The sequence below is a fragment of the Perissodus microlepis genome, chromosome 3 (genome assembly GCF_051167445.1).
Source record: "Perissodus microlepis isolate ML-2025 ecotype Zambia chromosome 3, ASM5116744v1, whole genome shotgun sequence".
Lineage (NCBI taxonomy): Eukaryota > Metazoa > Chordata > Actinopteri > Cichliformes > Cichlidae > Perissodus > Perissodus microlepis.
This window is the reverse complement of record NC_140463.1, coordinates 7685778-7697885: the sequence shown is the minus strand read 5'-3', so window position 1 is coordinate 7697885 and position 12108 is coordinate 7685778. Positions and strand designations below refer to the sequence as shown.

Sequence of the window (12108 nt, the reverse complement as noted above, 5' to 3'; positions counted from 1 at the left end):
TATCAGAGCCTTAAACAGGCTGACTTCTGCTAAATGGGTCAAACTGGGCAGAAAGTCTACAAACACATAACATCCTTATAGAATATGATGTAACACTATAGATCAACTTACCTCAGAATATATAAAGCATATAAACAATTACAGCAATATGATGCAACAAACACAGCAGTGCTACTAATCCAAAATACTCAAAGCTTCATAGAACTGAAACAAACATTTATTTTTAGCTCCATTCTGCTGCTGATACATACTTTAGGTTTCTGAACATTAAACTTGTTGCTGCCTTTCATAGTGTGTAACTTGAAGGCCCTGAGTACTTTCTCCCACACTGAAAACACTGGGATGATAACATTATTTGAACATTACCTAATAAGACTGATTCAGGACAGACAATTAGTTATTTTAAACTTTTCTAGCAGTCCTTCACAAACAGGGAACAGTCTGTCTATTCTCTCCATCTGTCAGCTGCTGCTGGCTCTTCCTCCTCCTCTTCCTCACACACTGCTGAGTTTGTCCTGGTGGATCATCAGGGGTGCAAAGCCTCACAGATGATGTGCAGCAGTGGGTCCCTCAGTCTGTCCTCACTCTGGACACTTGCAGTTGTCACACATGGAAATCAAATGTGTGATAAGCTGCAGGATTCAAACACAAGTGTAACTTATAAATACATGTTCATACTTTTATTACATAATCAGAGAGAAAGAAACAGAGAGAGAGTGCAGGACAGACAGACAGGTGACAGTCTCAGGTGTACACACTGCTACAAAACAGCACAAGAGAAGGAGGATTTAGTGTTTGTGTTATTACGAGTGCTAAACAAGAAGAGTTCCCAGATGGTACAGTGGACACATGTGTGACTGCTGTGATTAAAGCATCTTTCTTTCAGCTTAACAAGTGAACCGTCAGCTCGTTCAAACACACGTTAAAGTCCGTTTGGCTCGACACCACCGAACAGAGGCAGCAATATAACATAGCTAACATTAACAGTGCAGTGAATCCTGCTTGTGCCGTGATATTCAGGACTGCAAACTGAGCAGCATCACTGACTTTCAGCTTGTTGTGTTTGTGGATATATGACTGACTTTAATTATCCACAAAATCATCAGATTCTCTGTAAGACTAAGGTCGACTATCTAACGGCGTATAAAGTAAAGGCTTTAAAACAAAGTAAATGCTGAAAGTAAAAACATCGCTAATGTCACATAACTTTGCCGACATGTGGCCAACAGCAATGTTTTAATGTTCTTCATTATTAAACATTCGCACATAAATAAGTGACATAATATTCAGTACTTACTTTTGGCAGTTCACTCTTCGGCCGCCCCCTTCTGCCGTATTTTGCGGCAAAATTATCCACACCCTCCGCCGCGCTATGAATTGTGGGATATATGGGACCACGAAGTGTGCACCGGACCACGCTTGATATTTGGGGAAATTGATGGCGCATTTGGAGTATGCATTTGAAGTACACTTCGAATTGGGACAGCCGTCATCACGTGGCGGTGACGTAATCGCACTTAAAATGCGTACTTCAAGCGTGCAGACCCTGAATTGGGACACAGCCACTGACAGCAGCAGCAGACCCATCCTTGGCCTCCAAACCCTTTGACCTTTTGTGTGTGTTTTCTGAGGAATGTCTCTATTTGTATATAGTGTACAGTTAGATTCATGTGTAAGTAGTCACTGAAGCAGAAGGGAGGAGCTGCCTTGTTATTTTCTGTCTTGTTTTCTCCTGTTTATCCAGTTAGGGAGCTAGGTGTAGCATTTGCATTTTGTTTGATTTTGTTTTTGTTTTTTTTATCATCACATAGGGTTTAGGTAGCACCTCCCCGACTGTTTAAGCTTGTTTTGTTTGTAATTTTGGCCTTTGTTCACCCCAGATTCACGCTTCAGTTTAGGCACAATAAACCACTTTTCACATATATATTGGCTTTGGTATGGTTTTGGGGACCAGGGTGGGGTCACTCTTCTTTTGAATCTTATGTTACACCGGCACCCCTAGACCGGGACGTAACAAGGTTTGTAAATATTTTTTATATTGAGAGGTCTTATTTTATTCTTACTATATTTTGCAAATTTATTTGAGAATTAGACTTACGATAGAATTTTTGTTGTTGGTTGTAAAGATCTGGATGGATATTTTATTTTATTCTTTATTTCTATTTTTCAATTTTAATTTTCAAGACCTGGTGAATTGACTTTTTTTTAACTTGGCCTACTCTTTTTAGTTTTGTTAATATTGGCAATAGTGAGAAGTGTTATTGTTGTGCTTGATTATATTTGACATAGGCCATCCAATTATAGTAAATGTCATGTTTTTAGGTGTTAGAAATTGATAACCAATATTTTTTTTTTTGTTGTTGTTTTGTTTTCTGTTTACCCCCTGAAGAATAGCCACTTTAACATGGTCGGGGGGGGGGGACATCAGGTGGGACACCCAAGTTAGTCAGGTGTTAGGGTAGATAATTCACATTTTCATTGGTTTTCTTTTCTTTAATGAGACCTGAGAAATATAAAAACACTAAAGATGAAGAGGAAGGACACTCATGTGGGCCAGAGAGGTGACAGACTGCTGAGCTACTTCAAGACATGCTGAAACCACAAGATTAATGTACTCCTAAAAGTCTAACATTGTACGTGTGTGTGTGTGTCCGTAGGTGCAGTTCAGGCCTGCAGTAAAACTGAAGTTTCTCAAAAGCAGGAAAGTGGATGACCATGGAACTTTTAGTGACAATTGTTTTTTGAAAACCTGCATCACTAAAAAATTTAAAGAAAGAAAATGAGATATAAATGTAGTGAACTGTTTGAGCTACAAGTTAGTGTGGAGAAAAAGGTACAAAGGTTAGAAATTAAGCCACATGTGCTGTAGAATGTTGTAATTACTTTTCAATTTTAAACTTTTTTATTTCTAACCACAGAAACAGCCCAGAGTTGGTCTCTGTTGTTTGAAAGATTAAAAAAATCCTACATGATTTTAAGAGAATGCTTTGCAATCTCTTAAAATCACAGGCCACTGCTATTGCATAAAATATTGACACAGGCCATTTTCCCATCCCATAATCCAAATTACACTCCTGTAGCAAACAACAGAATGTAACAAACTGACAAGGAACCTGAACATTAAGTGTACAGCACCTGTCAGATATCTGTGCACACGAACCCCCAAATCTCTTGATACACGGTCAATCATCCAGGTAAGGAAATCCCAGAAACTTCATTCTCTTGATCTGGCCGTTGTATTTTCAGAAAAACATTTCTAAAAGAAACCGAAGCAATCGCAAAACATTTCTCCCACTGAAAACCAACATCCAGATAAGGAAAATCAACTTTCTAGGATCAACCTCGAAATAGCTGTTATGTCTTTATGTAAAAGGTTTTCTACACTGCAGACCTGTAGTTATTCTACAATCCTGACAGATGTCCTTTCTATTGTTAAAATGAAAGTGTGAACTCCACTTAATGTTAAAAAGAAGATTACTACAGAATATTCAGCAGTCCCTTTTAACTCTTCTTAAGGGTTTGATGTGTGTTCCTCTCGGCATTAAAACAGAGAGAAGACCTGCTTATAAAAACTGTTAATAAAATTCAGAAAAGAAACCCCAATCAGTTCACTGGTGTTAATTTGCCAGCTTGATGCCGGATCCAGGGAAGACCTGTTTTCTATGGCCCTGGGCCACATACACCACACCAAAATCGGGCCAGGTATGGCATGCCATCACATAAACCAATCCCAGTCCACGAGGGCTGGTGTCCCTGCATCTCATCTTGGGTCAACACACCTGAATCAAATGATTAGCTCATTACCAGACCTGTGGAGAACTTCAAGACATGTTGAGAAGGTGATTTATCCATTTAAATCAGCTGTGATGGATCAAGGACACATCTAAAACCTGCAGGGACACCGGCCCTCATGGACTGGGATTGGGGACCCCTAGCATAAACTGTGGCATTATTGGCAGACCTGGCCCATATCTGGTTGACATACACTCTGCCATGACACCTGTCAGTCAGAAGTGCCAGCTTTATGCCAGATCCGGGCCAGACCTGTTTTCTATGGGCCTGGGCCACATAAACCAAACCACAATTGAGCCAGACATGGCATGCCATCACATAGACCAGGGGTGGGCAACTCCAGGCCCCGAGAGCCGGTGTCCCTGCAGGTTTTAGATGTGTCCTTGAACCAACACAGCTGATTTAAATGGCTAAATTAGCTCCTCAACATGTCCTGAAGTTCTCCAGAGGCCTGGTAACGAACTAATCATGTGATTCAGGTGTGTTGACCCAAGGTGAGATCTAAAATCTACAGGACAACAGCCCTCGAGGCCTGGAATTGCCCACCCCTGACATAGACAGTGCCATCTATGCCAGGCCTGGCCCATATCTGGATAACATACGTCTCATCATGCCAGAAGTCAACTAGGACTGCTGGCTTGATACCAGATCCGGGCCACACCTGCTTGCTATGTGGGTATGGGATCAAGTATAAACATACACTCCATCTAAAATTTGGTTAAATGTCCATTAGCACATTGCACCCCACCCAGATGCCCCTGGGCTTTGTGACTTATTCTGTTCCTATACTGTTGCTGAGCTTTGCCTGAGCTACATTAATTCAGGGAGCAGACTAGAGCAAGCACACGTCAAATCCTGGTATAAATGCTCATGGGACTGTGAGACATCACAGTGGGCACACGACATCACAAATGCAGTGATTCAACCAGGCTTAATAGTTCATTTATCCTGATGTACAGGACAGGGACGGAGCCAGCAGGAGCCCATCACCACAGTCCAATGTCTGGTCACCTAAGACTACAAAGGATGAAGCCCTTTAGGAGTCTAGGGCACATACTCATAGAACTGGTGTTAGCAGTTAGTAGTGTGAATTTAACCTGTGTTAAGGAGAAGTGTGTGTATGAGCTACATTGTCTTCTAGAAATGTCTTTTACAAACGCTTCCACAACCACTGGCCAACAGCTGAGGTGAGAAAGGACCTTGCCAGCGTCAAATGGTAAATGGCCTGTATTTGTATAGCGCTTTACTCCACACAAAGCAACGGAACCAGAAAACATCCTTTGATGTGTTTTAAAAGACTGTGTAGAGCAATTGTAAGATGTTTTTCAGATGTCTTCAGCGCATCACTCAGGCAAGCAGTTGTGCCAGCTTGGCTTAAGAGAGACACCATAATTCCAGCCTGCTTAAATGACTTTCGGACTGTGATTAAATGCTTTGATTGACTGGTTTTGAAGCATTTCAAGTAGTCTCCCAATAAACTTGGATTCCCTTTAATTTGCATACTGAACAAACCAATCCACAGAGGATGCTATCTCCAACACACTCCACCTTACTCTGTCACACCTGGAGAAGAAGACCAACTACGCCAGAGTCTGCTACATCGACTTCAGCTCAGCTTTAAACACTATCACTTCACAGGAGTAGGAAGAAAAGCTGATACTTCTAGGTGTGGACACTGCAACTCAGGAAAACAGGACTCCTGACACCTCATAACATTCTACAGAGGGATTATATAAAATATCCTGACACTTGGGTTGGCAGCTGCAAGTCCCATAAGAAGCAACAAGTCAGTAGGACTTCCAGTAGGATTGGTGGTGCTCCTGCCCTGTCCATGGAAGAGATCTACAAACAGCATTCATTTCTGTGAGTCTCCATGTTGGGTGTGTGTGTGAGTGGTTTTGTATGTGTGCATGAGGGAACAAATGCATGCTTGGGTCTGTACTGGCCGACTCCCGGCAGTTCCTTCGCGGGTCTGGGCCCAGAGCTTTGCCTGCTCAGGTGTAGCCAGCTGGCAGCAGAGCTTGCGGACTCGGTCCCCGGGGCTTTCTGCACTGTGGCTTCTGTGTGTTTATTTGTTTTGAGATGCCTTCCCAGATCCCTTCACGGCTACTCACATCCTGGGCCTCAGTAAATCACATGATATGGTGGAGCTAGGTTTCACAATGGGTTCACCGAAAACTTGGCTGATTGTGACACACACCTGTTTTCACACCTTGGCTTGTGTGATTACGTAGAAGATCCCTAGGGGGTCCCTAACCCTCTTGGGGACTCTCGTATAGGGCTTAAAATCTGGGACTCTCCTCCAATTGCTCTTAGAACGTCTTGCTTAACTGTAACTAGCAATGGATTTAAGAATATCTTCAATCCATTCATCCATCTTCTCCTGTACATATGTGTATTACATATATCAATAAATCCACACTGTCTTCATCCTTCAAGCTTGGATACTCTACCAGAGAATCGTGTACATTGTCTTTGCTTTTATTAAGACTGCACTAAACTAGACAGAGATCTTGGATGTCATTCCTTTTATGTACTGGAAACTACTTTGATGTAGTTTGAAAACGCGGTCAATAAATAATTTAGTGGTGTCTGACACTGTGGGCAGTTTTTCTAGGGCTAGGAAGTATCATTTGGTACTGCTTTTATTGTTCTATGAGAAAAGGCGGTTCAGCTCCCTCCAACCAGTGTCACCATTTGTCCAGCTCCAGCCTAACCTTGAGTAGTTCACAATCACCCCACATTCTAATTTTGTTCTTTGGGGGTTAACTGACAGGAGGATAATGCACAAGGTTGCAGCCTACCCAGTGTTTAGAGACTTAAAAAAATCTGAATATAATTCAAGTGAACTAAAACAAAAATGTTCAAAAAGTCCCTCAACACATCATTAACTAAGTCCTGGAAGACTGCAGGTGCAATTGTGATCCAAAAAGCCATCACAAGATCTTCAAAATGTCCTAAACATGTGTTAAACACAGCCTTACATTCATCCTCCTCCCTGATATGGACCAAGTGTAAAATGTTTCAGAGGTCAAACACTGGAGAGGCTCCAGAGCAGATCTAACAAGTGGCAAAGGATACTTACTCTTCAGGTTACAGTAGTCAGTGCATGGCCTACATTTTTTTTTTTTCTTAGCCAAAATGAAAAACTCAGCACCTACCGGGGAAGAAGATGGTTTAGACAATAATGCGGAGCCACCCACCAGTATCTCCAAAACTCTGTAATCTTTTGGCTGCAAAGGGCAGGACGTTGTGTTTTTTTCTGTGTTTTAAACATGTTGCACTATTTTGCAGTGAAGGCAAACAGGAAATAAGTTAGCGGGCAGTATAGAAGTGTGATCACTGTTTGTTTCCTGATCTAAAGCAGTACTATAAAAGAACATCTAACAGCTCAAGCAGTTATTCCTGCTCACTGAAAACTGCAGAAATAAAGGTGAGTCTTGCTTGTTGTTCATCCTCAAGTTTTTTTTGTACTTTTAGTGATTTCATGCTTAACTAAAAATATGACTTAACCAGCTCCTGACACATGAGAAGAGAAGCAGTGTATAATCCTTCTGTACTGCCATCTCAATGCCAAAGCTGGCTTCTGACTGTGTTCCAAATGGAAAACCTGTAACACTATAACAAATTTGTCATTGACCAAGGCCCAAGTAATGCTAACTGACCTGAAAATCAACCTTACACTCATTTGTAGCATTCATTATGAACACACCATTGTACGTAGCGTTGTATATTCAATAATGTAATATATTCAGGAATTTCTTCTCTGCACGTGGATATTTCTTCATAAATTGTGCACCAATCCCATGTCACAAGTTCTTGATAAGGATTATATCCAGTTACATGCTGGTATAGAAAACAGCTTATAATGTTCAGAGTAATGGGTCAGTTAAGAGTCAGTGTTGGATTGCATATGTAGGCTACACATGAGAGGTGACATCTAACAGTGGTTTCTGTACTTCAACTTTGTCTGCAAGACTGGAAGGGAAAGCAACCTGAGACAACTGTACACTGAATAGAATTAAACTTTCAGTAAACTCCTCCAGAAAGTATCATGTATAAAGAGAGCTTTATTGAATCTTAAAGGCAACATTTAAAACTGGACTTTGATTAACACTAAGAGACTATGAAGGCAGATGCTTTGAAAGAGGGATCTCTGAAGGCAGATTTATTTTTCAGCTTTGGGAAAAATGAGTGACTTAAAAAATATGACTTCAACTTTGAGCCAGACGTGTGATGTTGTCGCCACATCAGTCAACTCTTTCTTTATGCTGGTCTACAGTCTGGTGTTTCTGGTATGTTTCAAATCTTCAGATTATGTTCTGTCAGAAGTGTTATTAAAGATTGCTGTGCATGTACTAAACTCCTGCCTTCTTCATCTCTGTCCTTTCAGGTGGGTTTACCCCTCAATGGCTTCATCATGAAATTTTACTTTTGTCGTCAGCAGCAGACATTGAGCAGCTTGATGGTCTACATGAAGAACCTGACAGCTGCTGACTTCCTGCTTTGCCTCTCCCTGCCACTGCGAATCACTTTCTATGCCAGCAAGTCTACCATTGTTCAGCAGCTCTACTGTAGTTTTGGAGCTTCTGCCCTGCTCCTCAACATGTATGCCAGCATCATGTTCATGGGACACATCGCTGTTAACAGGTAAGTACAATCCCCGTTTCCCTGATCCAAGCATAGACATCTCTTTGTAACTTTCCAAAAGTTGATCCTGTTCATCTGGACGTAGCGTTTTGTCGCTGGAGACTGAAGAAGTCGCTTGGATGAGTCACAAACGTTTCTCCCACAAAACGCTACGTCCAGATGAACAGAATCAACTTTTGGAGATTTACTTACCTGGATGATTGCAGGCATTTTAACCATCTTTGTAACTCAGTAATGTCTTCTGCAGATTCTGTTCCACTGTGACTGATCAGTGAAATTGCATACTGCCTCTTTTCTCTCTTCAGGTATCTGAAGATTGTTCACCCTTCAGGAACGCACATTCTGCAGTCAGTGCGAGCTGCCCACATCATCTCCATGGTCACCTGGGTTTGTCTCCTGGCTCCAGCAGTTATTTACACCATCTTGTTTTTCATCACCCAGAAGCCTCTGAACTCTATCCCCAGCTGCTGTGATCCATTCATTAGTGCATCAATTAGCCTGTTCTTCACAATCATCCACACTTTATCCACCATCATCTTCCTCGTGGTCTTCATATCCATGGTCTTCTTCTACTACAGCACCTCCCGCAGGGTGTTGCAGGCACAGCAGAGGCAGCTGGCCTCCTCTGGCTCTGAGAAACTGGTGAAGTCTCGCAGGAACATGTTGGTGCTGGTCAGCATCTTCTGTGTGTGTTTTGTCCCCTATCACCTGGTTCGACTTCCCTCAACTTTTTTGACAAGCAATCGCTCTGTTGTTTCAGTCTTGAACTATATAATGGAGGTGACCACGATGGTGGCAGTTTTCAATATCTGTCTGGACCCTGTTGTTTACTTTTTCCTCAGTAAGAATTTTCGGTCCCAGGTGAGGATGGTGTCCTGGAGAGGCAACATTCAAAAAGTGAAAGAGCAGGAAGGAGCAGCTGGACATTGCTACAGCAGTGAGTTAAGCCAGTAAGCTGTTGCTTTGATTCTGACAGCGTGTCATAGATCCAAGTCCTCGTGAACCACAGGAGCTTCTGCTAAGCTAAAAAATCAATACAAGCCTTAACTCAACACAACACATGGGCAGCGTGAATGTCAGCAGTGTTTCATACAAAAAATATGTGAAAACTGAATTTCTGTGTGTCTTAAAAGGCATTTGAGATATCAACCTTTCAGCATTGATTTGTGTTAAGATGTCTTAACTGCTGATGCTTATAAAGGAAAAAGATTTTCAACTGTTTTGCTACCCTACTGACTGATTTCACGTTTTTGGTCTGAAGTATAGGAAATGCATTTAATGAAGACGTGTGATGATGTGTACAAATGTGACTCTTGTGTTGACACTTCCCTTTTGACTGGCGAAGCAACAATGTGACAAGCTGTACGGCACTATTTTGGTAAAACAGGACCTTGGTGTAAAGGCTCATATAGATGTAATTCATAAGTCATATCCGTAAACTTAACAAAAAGCAACGATTCTCTTCTGATCCTGTTTGAATTACGGAGAATTCAGAGAAGAAAAGAAATTCACATTTGTACACGCAGTTCTTATTTTGTAAACTCCTCAAACATGCATGTTTTACAATCATTTCACCTTGAAAGTGGAAGAGTTCAAAGAAATCATTAAAAACCTAAAATTACCACAACATTCTTGTATAAAACGTTTAGGCAATACTTATAAACCACCTTTGTAGTGGTTTTTCTAACCCTCAACCTTCCTGTCAGTCACATTGAAAATGTAATTTGACTATGAAGAGTTTAGTTTAGTTCGATCAAGAAAACTTTGAGTCTTTTTCTTTTGTTTTATGTTTTGTATGTTTGCAGGTTGCTATGTTGTATGACAAGCATGTGAAACCACAACAGTTATTTCCTCTCTTTTTTTTTTTACTCTGAACCGATGTGCAAAGCTATAGTGAGATTTTTTCACCACAGTGCTGAACATAGCATACTATCGCATACTGTGACAAAGTGTGGGTCTATTTTGTACTTTGAGTCACTGTGTATTCATTTACACCTAAACTTACAGCACTGCTCTGTGCTTTAATTTTTTAGAAAATAAAAACCCCATAAATCCTGTTTTTCATTGATGTTGAACATTACACTTTAGTATAACACCTGGGAGAATAACCACACTGATCATTTTACTGGAGCCAAAAGAATTTGGACTATTTTAATTCTCAGTCGTGAACTGCAGGATCCCCTGCATTTGAACCCAACATTCATTACTTTATGAGTTTATCGAGTGTTTGGCGCTCTCACTTAGAGTTGGCTCTCTCTGTGGTATTGTATCACATCCTTTTCCTGTTAAAGTGCACCCCGCTGTTTTGCCTAGCTTATCTCTGTACCTGTTTATTTAAAACCTTTAGAATAAGACTCTTTTCATAATGTAATCTCCATGTGCTATATTCAAAGCACACTCTCCTAGCGAGGCACCTGTAGTCACTCTGTGCAAAGGCCCACTATTAGCTTTCCCCAGTAAAAACCAGGCTGACTGGGTGACAGTGAGAAGAAGGGGTAGTCTTAAATAGAAGCCCCCAGTACGCCACCAACATGTTCACATTTCACATCATTTTCTGGCACTCTGTGACACACACACCAAAGAAAAAACTATTCTTATTGCCAGTTCCGTTTTGATAAACGTGAAGTGAGAAACACCAGCAACCAATTACCAGGGGCCAGCGCACACGGCACCAAATGGAAACCTGAAACTGCAAATAAATGTAAACTTCACAAAATAATAATTCACTTCGGCAGTAATGACACTTGCCAAAACAAAGGTGAACCGTAGTTTTCCCTGGTCCCCTCCCCAATTGGACCAGAAGTGACATTTTTAGCTGGCTTTCTGAGTGAGCTGGTGTGGTCTTTATAGATAACGAAAGTTTGGGGAAGTTTGTGGGTGAAACCTGTGAATATTCAGAGATGGAACCAGGAGCAAAGTTGCAGTTTCTCTTCCTCTATCATCCCAGGAAAACACTATCCTAGAGAAACTGCAGGTGGTGCTGTTGCAGAAGAGATATGAGGATCAACCTAAAGATGATGGTGTGGCTGGCATGGATGATTTTGATGAACAGGCTGACTAATGCACTTAAAACTCAAAGGGCACTAGGGGAGAAATCTTTAAAACCATAATAGCCTCAGACCTCAAAGATGCCCCCCCCTCCCTTCTTTTTTACTTTAGATCACAGGCAGATTTTCAAATGAAGAACCTGAGATCAACTCGAGCCATGGACGTGGAAGTGCTTTGCTTTGTTGCTGATGATAGATTTTCTGCTCGTGGATTGTTCTTGTAAGATAATGTGAGATCATCTAAGAAAAAACTGCAGACAGGTGAAGTAAGTATTATATATAAACAACCTGTTGACCACATCTGAAAATGACATCAGGGTTTTCTGTGGTGGAAATGTGTTGAGACAGTCTAGCAGTGACGTCAAACAGAAAATAAGTACGAGTGCAGGTTAGCGGTGTGGTCTCTGTGTGTCTCCTGATCTTTAACAATACAGTTAAATTGAGAAGGCATAACAACTCAAGCAGCCTCTTCTGCTCACCGAAGTCTGCACATGTGAGTCTTGCTGTTTTTTTTATGAAACATACTCTGAAATCATATATATTTTTATACATACCTATGCAGGAGTGTTTATATACTGGAATTACAATGTTAAGCAAGTGACCCACATAGTTAAATTGT

General features: G+C 41.2%; 1 protein-coding gene across 1 annotated transcript; it reads left to right on the top strand.

Annotated features, from left to right (window-relative positions):
- The first annotated feature begins 7982 nt into the window (after positions 1-7982).
- Positions 7983-9396, top strand: LOC146389706 (P2Y purinoceptor 14-like). The gene is made up of 3 exons (XM_084919488.1): positions 7983-8087; positions 8186-8442; positions 8748-9396. Exons 1-3 carry the CDS (start codon positions 7983-7985, stop codon positions 9394-9396), a joined length of 1011 nt encoding a protein of 336 aa, XP_084775614.1.
- The last annotated feature ends 2712 nt before the right edge of the window (positions 9397-12108 follow it).